Source organism: Physella acuta, unplaced genomic scaffold (assembly GCF_028476545.2).
Source record: "Physella acuta isolate Inbredline_101_S28 unplaced genomic scaffold, ASM2847654v3 ptg002090l, whole genome shotgun sequence".
NCBI lineage: Eukaryota > Metazoa > Mollusca > Gastropoda > Physidae > Physella > Physella acuta.
The window spans coordinates 23,236-39,902 of record NW_026733592.1 but is presented as its reverse complement, the minus strand read 5'-3'; the positions used below and the strand labels follow the sequence as shown (position 1 = coordinate 39,902).

General features: G+C 40.5%; 1 protein-coding gene across 1 annotated transcript; it reads right to left on the bottom strand.

Moving 5' to 3' along the window:
* Positions 1-7,685: 7,685 nt before the first annotated feature.
* On the bottom strand, positions 7,686-15,975 carry LOC131932109 (uncharacterized). The gene is made up of 6 exons (XM_059288998.1): positions 15,848-15,975; positions 12,914-13,115; positions 11,265-11,432; positions 8,809-8,931; positions 7,744-7,808; positions 7,686-7,690 (listed from the first exon to the last, which is right to left on the bottom strand). Exons 1-6 carry the CDS (start codon positions 15,936-15,938, stop codon positions 7,686-7,688), a joined length of 654 nt encoding a protein of 217 aa, XP_059144981.1. The 5' UTR covers positions 15,939-15,975.
* Positions 15,976-16,667: the final 692 nt, after the last annotated feature.

Here is a 16,667-nt window from a genome sequence, read left to right as displayed (position 1 = left end):
TCGCTGGCAAATGTTTGTGAGCATTTGAAAAAGTGGTAAGGGGGGACTATCGTTCTAGTTGCAATTATAAAAAGTGGTAATGTGGTCAATTATTTTAGTGGTAATTTAAAAAGTGGTAATGTGGTCAAGCATGTTAGTGGTAATTTAAAAAGTGGTAATGTGGTCAAGTATTTTAGTGGTAATTGAAAAAGTGGTAATGTGGTCAAGTATTTTAGTGGTAATTTAAAAAGTGGTAATGTGGTCAAGTATTTTAGTGGTAATTTAAAAAGTGGTAATGTGGTCAAGTATTTTAGTGGTAATTTAAAAAGTGGTAATGTGGTCAAGTATTTTAGTGGTAATTTAAAAAGTAGTAATGTGGTCAAGTATTTTAGTTGTAATTTATGTGGTTTAACGTTAGTTTAATAGTGAAGTAAAAATATGGAAAGGTTGTCTTGCATTAGTACAGTGAATTTCCAAAACAATAGAAACAATACGTTTTCGAGCACTTGTTTTTTTTTTTAATAGTATGTAAAAATTAGAAACAAATTAAGTCGGTAATGTTGTACTAAGATCAGTGGCGGAACTAGAAAAAAAGGGCCACCCCGCAAAATATTTTTTGAGGCCCCCCTATATATATATATATATATATATATATATATATATATATATATATATATATATATATATAAACAAAATATGAACGTAGGATACTCATTTCGGGCCTAATCTAGTTTTTAAAAAACACATTGTTTTAAAAAATACATAATACTTTTATTTTCAATTCTAACAAATAACAACATCATGTCATGTGTTTAAGTGCTTTAGTCTGTTTTGTAAATCTGTGTGTCACTTTTGATGTCGGCCGTATAGCTTCCCATACGCAAGCCGGTCAAAAGTATATGAAACATGAAAGCTTTGTATGTGTAATGGTTTCTCGGGTTATGTTTATTTTTATGTTTTTTAAATTTTATATTATTTTTTTTTAATTCCTTTTCATGTATTTATAAAAAATAATAATTCAGAGAAGTAATTGCTTTACAATTTGCGTAGTACAAAACTATTAAAAAGGATTTATGGGCACTTCTATTTGACTATTTAAAAAAGGGAAGTAAGTCATGGAAGTGGTTTGAATGTTTGTTTATCTTGCACACTAAAGCTTATGTAGATTTTTTTTTCCTTTACGCAACAGCGTGTGTTAGCTACTGTAGAACATCACTACTGTAGTAGTTTTTTTTTTCTTTTAGAAAACCATTATTAAGGTGCACGAAAACGTAATTTTGGAATACAAAATCATTGCTTTTTGGTCGGATTTTGGGCCCCTAAACGGCCTGGGCCCCCCCCCCGCATTGCGGGGTCTGGCGGTATGGTAGTTCCGCCCCTGACTAAGATACAATGAAAAATGACCACAATCTTTACAGTAGTGATAAAGTATAATGATAGCGTGTTGAAGCTCATGTTATGAGTAAAAGCTCAACCAAGGTGTCTACACAATGGATGATATGATTAACTCTGTATGTGTGAGATGAGGTCAAAGTTCAAATATTGACACCAAGTCTTACTTGCTGACTGCGTTGTTGTCATACTCCAACAAAGCTGTGTGCTGCTCTCTTGCAATAAAAACCACAAAATTCTCGAAGTTCTCTTTCGTGGGATATCCTGTACTGCAAAAAATATTCAACGATTTAACAAGGTAAATTAAACGACTTTTCACAAGCAAATTAAAAACAAGGACTAAAGCCAGCTACTTGTAAGATATCTGTTTCTAGGCACACACAGAATAATCACATAGTAACTTTATAGTAGCGCTACGTAGTGTGCCAAAACAAAAATATGAGTATAACATGCAAGTTAACATAAGTGAACTACACACCGACATATCTAGTCTAAACCAGTAGCGTAGCGAGGGTGGGGGAGGGGGGGGGGGGGGGGAGGGACGACATATGTCCCCAGGCGCCAACCTTAGGGGCGCCAAAATGAGTTAAAAAATTTATTTGAAAGGTTGAGGGGGTGCAAATCGAAAGTTTGAGGGGGGTGGGGTGCAAATCGAAAAGTTTGTCCCCGGGCGTCGGGAAGGGTCGCTACGCCTCTGGTCTAAACTTCTTTACATATAAGCTACACAACAATCCCTGTAAGCTAAGCTTTAATTCAGATATACAGTTTTAGAGAAGCAAGTCTATGATATTCTAAACATCCGTTTGCGGAACTAACCCTCTAAGAACTACCATCATTGTTAACAAATGTTGATGGCAAGAATCTTTCTTACTTTGTAAAGTAACAGAGTTGAATTTGATAACAAGTAAGCCTACTATTCTTACTTCCAAAAAAATACGAGTTGAATTAAATGACAGGTACTAATTTACTTTAGAGTTTGATGATGTGTACTTTGTAAATGAAAAAAATTACAGTAGTATTTGAGATAAAGTATCATTCTTTATTTTTAAAACTTAACTTCAGTGGAGTTGCTCTACATTTCTTATTTCAACAATTAAAAAGTTATGAATAATATGCTTACTTGTCCCTTTCTTACTTCCAAAAATAAAAATTAGAGAATCAAGTTTTGACAATTACCAATCTTAATTCCAAAAGTAAAAAAAAAGCCAGACTATTATGTTTACTATTCCCAATCCTACTTCCAAAAGTAAAATATGATAACATAATTTGTTGACTAGAGCCATTCTTAGTTTCAAAAGTAAAAGTTACAGAATTAAGTCCGAACTAGTCAGAGGCGTAGCGACCCTTCCCGGCGCCCGTGGACAAACTTTCGATTTGCACCCCCCCCCCCCTCCGAACTTTTGATTTGCACCCCCCCTCGAACTTTTGATTTGTTTTTCCAACCCATTTTGGCGCCCTCCCCCTAAGGTCGGTGCACGGGGACCTATGTCGTCCTGCCCCCCCCCCCTCTCTCTACGCCTCTGGAACTAGTACCCTTCTTACTTCCAATAGTAACAGTTACAGTAGAGGCCTATAGGAACGGCCGTGGTCAAGCCAAAGTTGTACTCCAAAGTGAAGTACCGCCCGCAGCCGCCGGCATTGTTGGTAGTCTGGAAGCCGATCATGACAGTCATAGGTAGGGTGGAGGCGGCACGGAACACGGTCTTAGCGATAAGAAAGTTGTCTGGTACCTGGACAGGTGTGGTGTTTACAAACCCAATATATACATAGAATATATATATACATATATATATATATATATATATATATATATATATATATATATATATATATATATATATATATATATATATATTTGTCATGCCACCTCCAATCCCACTCCATCCCACATTGTAAACCCCACCAATTTTTTCCCACGTTTTCTTTAACTTGCTTTCTCTGTGTCTTTCTGTGTTTGTCTTTCCAATCAAATCTTGCGATCGAAATTTCTGGCACTTCCCAGTTAGCTAGCGCGCTGAAATTTTCAGGGAAGCTTTCTTTTGGATGACCATAGAATATGCAATTGTTATTATTACTAAATTGATCAATGGAAACATTTTATTGAGCATTTTAGACCGCTATATAATCTATATATATAATTCTCCTCAGCGAGCCATTAGAAAAAAACCAGCGACGCGTAGCTCGCGCGCAGTGAAGCGAACGATTCCACGACGCGACAGGCTTAGGGGGAGATAATTTAGTTTGAACCGACTTAAAACTTACAGGAGGTAGGCCAGTTTGGGGGAGACGATATGGTCGAGTGGTTGGGCACACGATTGCTATCCCACTCGACACAGGTTCAAATCTATGTGTTCTAGTCAGTAACGTATTCACACAACGTGTTTTTTACGAGTTGTCTTTTTACGAGTTGTCTTTTTACGAGTTGTCTTCGTTTACCCAAAAAAAGTGAAAAGATAAAATCGATAGCAAGATTTTAATGCAAACAAACAGACAAAGACTAAAAAGTAGAAAATAATAATCATTAAAAAAGTTTTAAAAAACCCACGTTTTCTGATTGAACTAAAAAGTAGAAAATAAACGCTATACATCACAATAATGCAAGCGATCACTCTACTATAAGCGATCAAAAACGTGGGGCGCCGTGATTTTCTTACAGTTTCTAATACTGTTGACTCTCTACAAGCTCCCTAATAAAAGTCAATAGTATTATCTAATCAATAGTAATATAACTTTTACTTCAGCGCCCCACGTTTTTCATCGCTTATAGTAGAGTGATCGCTTGCATTATTGTGATGTATAGCGTTTATTTTCTACTTTTTAGTTCAATCAGAAAACGTGGGTTTTTTAAAACTTTTTTAATGATTATTATTAAATATTTGGGGTTAAGGTTAGCCGACCCTCTATTGTTAACTATTGCAGGCGCCCAGACGATGTATCACCTGACAAGGGAGGAAACAAGGGGCCTCACCTCTTGTGACATGCCCGCCCTGTAACTGACGAACGGCCCGTCCTCGGGTAGGCCAGGCCCCACGATCATTTGAGTTCCATCTTCAGCTGGTACCAGCAGCACTTTCATGTTGGTAGACAGGGGGCTGATGAGAAGGAACTCACGGCCATAGCTGTATTGTGGTAACCACATCTCTGGTGGGTGGAGAGTTAGGGGGGTGGAGTGTTTAGACTTAGAATAATAACATACCTACCTAAATATGAAGAATTAAGACTAGAATAATAACATACCTACCTAAATATGAAGAATTAAGACTAGAATAATAACATACCGACCTAAATATGAAGAATTAAGACTAGAATAATAACATACACACCTAAATATGAAGAATTAAGACTAGAATAATAACATACACACCTAAATATGAAGAATTAAGACTAAAATAATAACATACACATCTAAATATGAAGAATTAAGACTAAAAAAACAACATACACACCTAAATATGAAGATTTAAGACTAGAATAACAACATACACACCTAAATATGAAGATTTAAGACTAGAATAACAACATACAGACCAAAATATCAAGAATTAAGACTAAAATAATAACATACACACCTAAATATGAAGAAGACTAGAATAACAACATACAGACCTAAATATGAAGAAGACTAGAATAATAACATACACACCTAAATATGAAGAAGACTAGAATAATAACACACACACCTAAATATGAAGAAGACTAGAATAATAACACACACACCTAAATATGAAGAAGACTAGAATAATAACATACAAACCTAAATATGAAGAATTAAGGCTAGAATAATAACATACTGACCTAAATATGAAGAATTAAGGCTAGAATAATAACATACAAACCTAAATATGAAGAATTAAGACTAGAATAACAACATACAGACCTAAATATGAAGAATTAAGACTAGAATAATAACATACAGACCTAAATATGAAGAAGACTAAAATAACAACATACTGACCTAAATATGAAGAATTAAGACTAAAATAACAACATACAAACCTAAATATGAAGAATTAAGACTAAAGTAATAACATACAAACCTAAATATGAAGAATTAAGACTAGAATAACAACATACAAACCTAAATATGAAGAATTAAGACTAAAGTAATAACATACAAACCTAAATATGAAGAATTAAGACTAAAGTAATAACATACAAACCTAAATATGAAGAATTAAGACTAGAATAACAACATACAAACCTAAATATGAAGAATTAAGACTAAAATAACAACATACAAACCTAAATATGAAGAATTAAGGCTAGAATAACAACATACAAACCTAAATATGAAGAATTAAGACTAGAATAACAACATACAAACCTAAATATGAAGAATTAAGACTAGAATAACAACATACAAACCTAAATATGAAGAATTAAGACTAGAATAACAACATACAAACCTAAATATGAAGAAGACTAGAATAACAACATACAAACCTAAATATGAAGAATTAAGACTAAAATAATAACATACAGACCTAAATATGAAGAAGACTAGAATAACAACATACAGACCTACATATGAAGAAGACTAAAATAACAACATACACACCTAAATATGAAGAAGACTAGAATAACAACATACAAACCTAAATATGAAGAATTAAGACTAAAATAATAACATACAGACCTAAATATGAAGAAGACTAGAATAATAACATACAAACCTAAATATGAAGAATTAAGACTAGAATAACAACATACAGACCTAAATATGAAGAATTAAGACTAGAATAACAACATACAAACCTAAATATGAAGAATTAAGACTAGAATAACAACATACAAACCTAAATATGAAGAATTAAGACTAGAATAACAACATACAAACCTAAATATGAAGAATTAAGACTAGAATAACAACATACAAACCTAAATATGAAGAATTAAGACTAGAATAACAACATACAAACCTAAATATGAAGAAGACTAGAATAACAACATACAAACCTAAATATGAAGAATTAAGACTAGAATAACAACATACAAACCTAAATATGAAGAAGACTAGAATAACAACATACAAACCTAAATATGAAGAATTAAGACTAAAATAACAACATACAGACCTACATATGAAGAAGACTAAAATAACAACATACAAACCTAAATATGAAGAAGACTAAAATAACAACATACAAACCTAAATATGAAGAATTAAGACTAAAATAACAACATACAAACCTAAATATGAAGAATTAAGACTAAAATAACAACATACAAACCTAAATATGAAGAATTAAGACTAAAATAACAACATACAAACCTAAATATGAAGAAGACTAAAATAACAACATACAGACCTAAATATGAAGAATTAAGACTAGAATAACAACATACTGACCTAAATATGAAGAATTAAAACTAAAATAACAACATACAGACCTAAATATGAAGAATTAAGACTAGAATAACAACATACAGACCTACATATGAAGAAGACTAAAATAACAACATACAGACCTAAATATGAAGAATTAAGACTAGAATAACAACATACAAACCTAAATATGAAGAATTAAGACTAGAATAACAACATACAGACCTACATATGAAGAAGACTAAAATAACAACATACAGACCTACATATGAAGAATTAAGGCTAGAATAACAACATACTGACCTAAATATGAAGAATTAAGACTAGAATAATAGCATACACACCTACATATGAAGAATTAAGGCTAGAATAACAACATACTGACCTAAATATGAAGAATTAAGACTAGAAAACAACATACAGACCTACATATGAAAAAGACTAAAATAACAACATACAGACCTAAATACGAGTCCTGGTGGCACGGAGGACTTGACGTTGTGTCAAGGCAAGACCCCACAATGACACCAAACTTTTTACTGCCTGTTATTTTGGTACCTATTACACGCAATTAGAATATATATATATATATATATATATATATATATATATATATATATATATATATATATATATATATATATATATATATATATATATATATATATATATATATATATATATATATATATTTGTATACATAAATACATACATATATATATATACATATATATATATATATTTGTATATATACACATATACATATATATGTGTGTGTGTGCGTGTGTGTGTGCATGTGTATGCGTGCGTGTGTGTGCATGTGTGCGTGCGTGTGCGTGTGTGTGTGCGCGCGTGTGTGTGCGTGCGTGCGTGTGCGTGTGTGTGCGTGTGCGTGTCCGCGCGTGTGTGTGCGCGTGTGTGTGTGCGTGTGTGAGTGTGTGCGCGCGTGTGTGTGTGTGCGTGTGTGTATGGTCCAAAACAAAGCGCATTACACTGTGTGCGTGTGTGTGTGCGTGTCATAGCCTCGATATAAAAAAGGCGAGTACCTCGAATGACGTGGTTGTCTAGCGACGTGGGGCGGCAGTTCAAGGTCAGCGTGTAGGCCTCTTCCCTGAGTCGTGTACACATTTTAGTGTGAGTACAAGATTAGTACAAGATTGGGGACGGAGTGGTCTAGCGGTAGAGAGCTGGACTGCTAACCCGTTAGTCTCGAGTTCGAATTTGGGTCAAGTTAGTAGACCTTCCCTGAGTTCACCCAACTCTGATGGGTACCTAACTCACGTTAGGAAGAGTAAAGGCGGCTGGGCATAGTGCTGACCACATTATCTCTTCATATGCCGAGGTCACAGAAACAAGTGAACTCTACCTCACTTGCCCCATAGACCGTCAGGTTTGAAAAGGGAAACTTACAAGATTAGTATGTCATTATGTCAATAGTCTTTATGTCAGTAGATCATTATTTCAGTAGGTCATTATATCAGTAGATCATTATTTCAAGGGGTCATCAGTTCAGGAGGTCATTATTTTAGCATCTCAACAAGTCAGTATGTCAGGAGGTTATCATGTCATTAGCTCACTGTCAGTAAGTCATTATTCACTGTCAGCAGGTCATTATGCCAGCATGATAGAACACAATTATGTCAGTAGGTCATTATTCCAGCAGGTCTATACATTAAGTTAGTTGGGCAGTAGTGTGGCGATGATTGATGGACGGAAGAGTCGGCAATAGGGTGTAGGTTATTCATGGGTCTACGGTATTAATAGGGTGTGGGTTATTCATGGGTCTACGGTATTAATAGGGTGTGGGTTATTCATGGGTCTACGGTATTCTATTATTTGTTTGTCAGTTATGGCTGCTGAAGTGGGCGCGTAGTAGATTATATAAGGGCATTGTGTATTGGGATTTGTTTTATATTGAGATATGTAATGAGATATATATATATATATATATATATATATATATATATATATATATATATATATATATATATATATATATATATATATATATATAATGATATCTGTATTGGAACTTAAAATAACTCCCCGCATTATTACCGAAGCTGTAATCACCCATTACATATATTCCATGAAAACGCCTACATCATTACCTTCTTAACATAAAGTTAAGTCGTTCAGGGTCATATGCATTGTCGAATCCTCTGATTCTTTGTACTCTGCTGATTATGTTAGTGTCATCTTCTGTCGCCACTACCACGATACTGGCGTGGTGACTGCAGACATAAATGTCAGGTGTCATTTTTAAACACACGACATAATATTCTGTTATCTTGACTGAATGTCAAACGTTTGTTTTAAAGTTGTAAGTAAACATACTCACATCTAACGATGTTTGGGCAGATCAAGTAGAGTCAGTGGCGTAGCGAGGTCGGGTGTCACCTGGTGCGGCACTTAAAGGTGTCACCCCCCAGAGGCTTAGCGACCCTTCCCGGGGACAAATTTTCGATTTGCACCCCCCCCCCTTAAGTTTTCGATTTGCACCCCTCCTCAAGTTTTTCTCTATATACTTTGCTATTTTTCGCCTTGGTGTCACCCCCCTAAATGGTGTCTCCCGGTGCGATCGCACCCCCCGCCCCCCCCCCCCTCGCTACGCCTCTGAGTAGAGTTGACGTGTTTAACCGGTTTCTTGACCGCGGTATTTCATTCACTTTACTTTCCCTAACGTAAGTCAGGTACCTATTAAAGCTGGGTGGACTCAGGTCCGTCCCACATTGGCGAGCCCGGACCGAGATCCGAACTCAAGACCTTCGGGTAACTAGTCGAGCGCTCTACGCCTCAACCACGTAACACCAAGTAAAAGCCAATTTGGGTGAATTAAACTTGGTAACGCTTGCCCGAAAGTCTCTAGTTCCAATCTCGCCTATGACTGCAGATTTTAGGACGTCCCTGAGTCCACCCAGCTCTCATGGGCAGAGGCGTAGCGAGGGGGGGGCGGGGAATGCGGACCACACCGGGTGACACCATTTAGGGGGGGGGGGGGGTGACACCAAGGCAAAAAATAGCAAAATATAAAGAGAAAAACTTGAGGGGGGTGCAAATCGAAAGTTTGAGCGGGGGGGGGGGGGTGCAAATCGAAAGTTGACGGAGGATGCAAATCGAAAGTTTGAGGGTGGGTGCAAATTGAAAATTTTAAATTTCGTCCGCGGGAAGGGTCGCTACGCCTTGGGGGGGGGGGTGACACCATTAAGTGCAGCACCGGGTGACACCCGACCTCGCTACGCCACTGCTCATGGGTACCTGACTTAAGTTGGGGAAAGGAAAAGCGGCGGGGCATTGTGCTGGCCACACAATCTCTTTACATGCCGAGGTCAAGAAACATATGAACTCTACTTCACCTGCCAACTGGATCACTAGGTCCAAGAAGAGGAGAGAGTACATCGAGCTGATGCTATACCAACGAGCACACAAATTATCTTCACCCTCACTTTACCTCACCCCCCCCCCCCCTCTACCGTGATGAAAGCAACCGTCCGTGACGACAGTTTACAGACGATGATGAAACAATCAAGCAGACTTGTTACCTCCCCTTAGGTTAAATCGTTGAAAAACTAAATTATCTGCCCTTAATAGCCGTCACTAATTCGCCCCGGCTCTACGATTGTAAACATTCGGCGTGAACCACAGGTCAGCAGACTGGTGGGGGTGGGGGTGGTAGCGATATGGTCTGTTGCGCATGTCTGGAGAGACTGACCCGTGGCCCGTCTACATTCGTAAGGTCAGGGAAATAGGTCAAGACTGACCAGTGATATACGAATCAAATATTCCCTGGACTTGTCCATGAAATATCGCTCGACCTACACATTCTTCTTCTTCGTTCTTAATTTTAGTGTTGGAAGGGATCCCCTCCAGCACAATTAATTAAACGTGTCAACTGGTTATGCGCCATTGAGGACATTGACTCAAATTTCAGTCTGCTTTTCTTTTTTGGAATTGCTTCCATAGCCTTTGTCCAACCAAGAACAAACTACAAGGCAGCAGTTGATTTTGGAGTTGTCTCTCCTAGAAGAGTGGCTGTCCCCATCTGCTCGAGGGTTCGAACTCGAGACTTTTCGGTTTAGCAACCATGAGTTTTACCGACTCGACCACGCCGACCCCTACCTACACATTGACAACCTCCACACTCTTCTACACCTTCACACTCCACCCTCCACCCCAGAGGCGTAGAGACCCTTCATGGCGCCCGGGGACAAACTTTTCGATTTGCAACCCCCCCCCCCTCAAACTTTCGATTTTACACCCCCCCCCCCTCGAGATTTCGATTTGCACCCCCCTCAAACATTCGATTTGCACCCCCCACCCTCGAGATTTCGATTTGCACCCCCCTCAAGCATTCGATTTGCACCCCCCCCCCCCTCAACCTTTCAATTTATTTTTCCAACACCTTTTGGCGCCCCCTTTGGTCGGCGCCAGGGGACATATGTCCCCCCCCCTCGCTACGCTACTGCTCCACCCCACCCCCCTCGCTACGCTACTGCTCCACCCCCAACCTCCTCCACCCCCCTCCCAAGTCACGAAAACATCCCGATCACAAAAAGTAAAGACTCACTTGGGAGGACGGACGATGTATAGCAGACCGAAAGCCTCAACTGGAACTGCCAGCATCTGGCTTAGGACCGTGTCCCGGGCTGGGGACAGGGCGTGGACGAACAGCACGAACTTCTGACCCCCGCGGCTCTTCAAGGTCAACGACCAGGTACTGCCTGACTGCATACGTCTGGTGAGAGAAATAGGTCAAGAGTGACCACTGGTCTGTCAATAAATTAAACCCTGGACTAAATCCCTGGACTTAATCCCTGGACTAAATCCCTGGACTTAATCCCTGGACTTAATACCTGGACTTAATCCCTGGACTTAATCCCTGGACTTAATCCCTGGACTTAATCCCTGGACTTAATCCGTGGACTTAATCCTTAGACTAAATCCCTGGACTAAATCCCTGAACAAAAGACCTGGCCTTAATTCCTTTACTAAATCCCTTGACTAAATCCCTGGTCTAAATCCCTGGACTAAATCCCTGGACTAAATCCTTAGACAAAATCCCTTGACTAAATCCCTAGACTAAATCTCTGGACTAAATCCCTGGATTTAATCCCTGGACTTAATCCATGAAATATCGCTTCAGCTGCACAAAGACACCTCTCCTCCACCACTCCAACCCCACCCCCTCCCCCTTTCCAAAGTAAAAAACAAAACATGCCTGCCACACCTCTGTTTGATTTTTTTTTTAATTCAATATGTGAATATATTTTTGTTTTGGATCGTTTATTAATTAGCAAATTATTAATGTAACCAAAATGTATCTATAGTTTTTTTTTTTTAATAATTGCAAGAAAAATTAAAGAAACAAGTTTGACAATATATAATAGAGAGAGTGAGAGAGAAAGGGTAGTTTGAAATGACAAGATAAAAATAATTTGGGAGAGTTGGAGAGAAATATAGAGAGATAAAAAAAAAATAACATGGGAAAGAAAGAATAAAAGTTGAAGTGAGGAGGGAGGGGTAGATTGGTGCGTGAAAAGATGGAAAGAGATCCGTCCCTCTCTAGCTCTCTGGATAGAGGCAGAGAGATATGAGAGAGAATAAGGAGAGAGCAGGGAAAGTTGAGGAAGAAGGGAACATAGATCAATAGAGAGGGGGAGAGTTTTTAATGACTGAAAGAGAAAGGGGAAAAATTACTTGAGAAAAAGTGGAAGAGGGGAGGAAAAGAGGGGGGGGGGGAACTGAAGAATAAGTCAAGAGAGAAATACATGTGAGAAAAGTCAAGTGAGAAAAGTCAAGTGAGAAAAGTGAAGTTAGTTAAGTGAAGTCTGTTATGTGAAGTGAGATAAGTTAAGTGAGATAAGTTTAAGATAAGTGAAGTGAGATAAATGAAGTAAAATAAGTGAAGTGAGATAAGTGAAGTGAGATAATTGAAGTGATAAGTGATATAAATTAAGTGAGATAAGTTAAGTGAGATAAGTTAAGTGAGATAAGTTTAAGATTAGTGAAGTGAGTTACGTTAAGTGTGATATGTTAAGTGAGATAAGTTTAAGATTAGTGAAGTGAGTTACGTTAAGTGTGATATGTTAAGTGAGATAAGTTTAAGATTAGTTAAGTGAGTTACGTTAAGTGTGATATGTTAAGTGAGATCAATCAAGTGAGATAAGTATCAAAAGGTGAGAGAAAGGAGGAGGAAGACCAAACTTCTCCACCTACAGGTCAGTCGCGTTGACCGTGAACTTGTTGACCTTTGATCTCTCGATCCGCAGCTCCATTGTGATAGGGGTCTCTAGGTGGGTCGTGTAGAGGTTTACGTCAAAGGGGTGGGGGTCAAGGGTCAGGGGGTAGAGGTCCAGCTGAGTCCGTGTGACGTAGGGGATCTGGAGGAGGAAGTGGTCGCCTTGGTGTGTGTACTGAGCTGTGGGTGGAGGAGGGGAGTGGGGGTCAGGTGTGTGGGGGTCAGGTGTGTGGGGGTCAGGTGTGTGGGGGTCAGGTGTGTGGGGGTGAGGTGTGTGTGTTTTGGGGTTTAGGGGGTTGAGAAATGTGGGGTGAAGTATGTGGGGTTGAGATGTGGGGGTGAAGTGTGTGGGATTGAGATGTTGGGGCGAAGTGTGTTGTGTTTAGGTGTGGGGGTCAGGTGTGTGGGGGTGAGGTGTGTGGGGGTGAGGTGTGTGTGTTTTGGGGTTTGTGGGGTTGAGAAATGTGGGGTGAAGTATGTGGGGTTGAGATGTGGGGGTGAAGTGTGTGGGATTGAGATGTGGGGGTGAAGTATGTGGGGTTGAGATGTGGGGGTGAAGTGTGTGGGATTGAGATGTGGGGGTGAAGTATGTGGGGGTGAGGAGTGTGGGGGTGAAGTGTGGGTTTGAGAAGTGTGGGGATGAAGTGTGTGGGATTGAGATGTGGGGGTGAAGTGTGGGTTTGAGAAGTGTGGGGATGAAGTGTGTGGGATTGAGATGTGGGGGTGAAGTATGTGGGGTTGAGAAATGTGGGGTGAAGTATGTGGGGTTGAGATGTGGGGGTGAAGTGTGTGGGATTGAGATGTGGGGGTGAAGTATGTGGGGTTGAGATGTGGGGGTGAAGTATGTGGGGGTGAGGAGTGGGGGTGAAGTGTGTGGGATTGAGATGTGGGGATGAAGTGTGTGGGATTGAGATGTGGGGGTGAAGTATGTGGGGGTGAGGAGTGTGGGGGTGAAGTGTGGTTTGAGAAGTGTGGGGATGAAGTGTGTGGGATTGAGATGTGGGGGTGAAGTGTGGGTTTGAGAAGTGTGGGGATGAGTGTGTGGGATTGAGATGTGGGGGTGAAGTATGTGGGTTGAGATGTGGGGGTGAAGTGTGTGGGATTGAGATGTGGGGGTGAAGTATGTGGGGTTGAGATGTGGGGGTGAAGTGTTGTGGGATTGAGATGTGGGGGTGAAGTATGTGGGGTTGAGATGTGGGGGTGAAGTGTGTGGGATTGAGATGTGGGGGTGAAGTATGTGGGGTTGAGATGTGGGGGTGAAGTGTGTGGGATTGAGATGTGGGGGTGAAGTATGTGGGGTTGAGATGTGGGGGTGAAGTATGTGGGGTTGAGATGTGGGGGTGAAGTGTGTGGGATTGAGATGTGGGGGTGAAGTATGTGGGGTTGAGATGTGGGGGTGAAGTGTGTGGGATTGAGATGTGGGGTGAAGTATGTGGGGTTGAGATGTGGGGGTGAAGTGTGTGGGATTGAGATGTGGGGGTGAAGTATGTGGGTTTAGATGTGGGGGTGAAGTATGTGGGGGTGAGGAGTGTGGGGATGAAGTGTGGGTTTGAGAAGTGTGGGGATGAAGTGTGGGTTTTGAGAGGTGTGGGGTGAAGTGTGTGGGTTTGGAGAAGTGTGGGGGTGAAATGTGTGTGTTTGAGAGGTGTGGGGTGAAGTGTGTGTTTGAGAATTGAGGGTTTTAGTAGTGTGTGGTTGAGGAGTGTGGGTGAGGAGTGTGGGGTGAAGTGTGTAGTGTTGAGGTCTGTGGGGATGAAGTGTGTGGGGTTGAGGTGTGTGAGGGAACGATCTTTGAGTAAAGTCTCATTCACTGATTCACTCAAGTTCTCACAGCTCACTCACACACACATCACTCGCACACCTTACTCACACATATCTCCCACACATATCTCCCTCACATTTCACTTACATCCACTTAACTCACGTTCACATTTCATCAACAAACACCCCACCTTGCACACGAATGGAATTATTCAACAAAATGTTTTTAAAAAATCTCACGCACAACACACATAAACTCACACACTCTATACACACACACCCCACTCACAACACACTCACACACAACTGTGACGTCAATCAATTTAAAAACTACACCAAAGACAGACGTTACATGTCCGTGTGACCAGTCTCCCCTCTCCTCTCCCCTCTCTGCCTCTTTCTTATCTCATCTCTCCCTCTCTCCCTTCGCCTCTGCCTCTTTCCTCTACATCCTCTCCCTCCCCTCTCTCCGTAATCCAATTTTATCCACATCTCTTTCTCATATTATCTTACTCTTTCTCTTTCACTCCGTCATCTTTTCTCTTACTTTCTCCGTCTTTTTCTCTCTCTCTAGAATCAATCCCTCCATTACTATTTATCTCTGCAATCTCTCCATCTATCTCTCCCCATCCGTCTACTTGCCTCTCCCCATCCGTCTACTCGCCTCTCTCCATCCGTCTACTCGCCTCTCTCCATCCTTCTACTTGCCTCTCCCCATCCGTCTACTTGCCTCTCCCCATCCGTCTACTTGCCCCTCCCCATCCTTCTACTTGCCTCTCCCCATCCGTCTACTCGCCTCTCTCCATCCGTCTACTCGCCTCTCTCCATCCTTCTACTTGCCTCTCCCCATCCGTCTACTTGCCTCTCCCCATCCGTCTACCCGCCTCTCCCCATCCGTCTACCCGCCTCTCCCCATCCGTCTACTCGCCTCTCTCCATCCGTCTACTCGCCTCTCTCCATCCTTCTACTTGCCTCTCCCCATCCGTCTACTTGCCTCTCCGCATCCTTCTACTCGCGTCTCCCCATCCTTCTACTCGCGTCTCCCCATCCTTCTACTCGCCTCTCTCCCTAGAAGGCGCTTGAGCTGCTGGCGCCCACCCAGTTACATCACAAGCCGAGGTGACACCCCACCTAGTGACGTCACAACCTACCTGTAGTCTCAGGTAGAGCAAGCCATCTACAGGTGAGTACCAAGTACATGACCTTCAGGCACGCGCATGTGTCAAGGTCAAATCCTTTCATCGCGTGTTTGTGATGATATTCAACGAGTCAAACTCTGGTACCATCTGATGAAGAGACTGAGGTTAAGGCTATCGTTAAGATTATAAGTATACATGATAAGTTTAAAAAGTCTTCATACCGCGGCTGTAGGTACAAATCCAGAACTATGTATCATATATATAAGTCTGGGTTAATACCCCTTGGATAGTGAGTTTCTGAGCGGAGTTAAGTCCCCTACTGTTATATTATCTCCCTACCAAATTAAATGGAATATTTTTATATAACGGCACGGCCATAACACAATCCCCTGAGTCATGTATTCTTGTTTTGAGAAAACTGGAAAAAAAACCGAACCACTTAAAGTATTACTTCTGTCACGATGGTACAATTTAAGAAAGACAAGTTTTCTGATTGGCTTTTGACTTAGGCGATTCGCCATATAATGTGTAAACATTGTATTTCAACTATTAACTCAAAACCCTCCAAAAATGACTTAGGCGAATGTGTTATGACCGTGACGATAAAATATATAAAAAAGCGTGAACGATAGCTTTGGAGGGTTGGGTTCGAGATTAGTACATAGTAAATATTGCACACGAGAAAAATGGCCCGTTGAGGAAGGGTACAACGGGCGCTAGGCTGATAGTGCTGTCTCTTTTCTCTAAACTAAAACCAACCCCCCCCCCCCCCCCACACACCACCCCCCACCCCACCCCCCCACCCCCACACACCACCCCCACCCCCACCCCC

What these genes read in the sequence shown, in the direction of transcription:
- LOC131932109 (XM_059288998.1), bottom strand. Translation starts at nt 15,938, where the DNA reads ATGAAAGGATTTGACCTTGACACATGCGCGTGCCTGAAGGTCATGTAC. An exon ending in ACGGTCAACGCGACTGACCT is followed by an intron (nt 11,433 to 12,913) that starts GTAGGTGGAGAA and finishes TTCTCTCACCAG; the next exon opens with ACGTATGCAGTCAGGCAGTA. An exon ending in TACATCGTCCGTCCTCCCAA is followed by an intron (nt 8,932 to 11,264) that starts GTGAGTCTTTAC and finishes TTATGTCTGCAG; the next exon opens with TCACCACGCCAGTATCGTGG.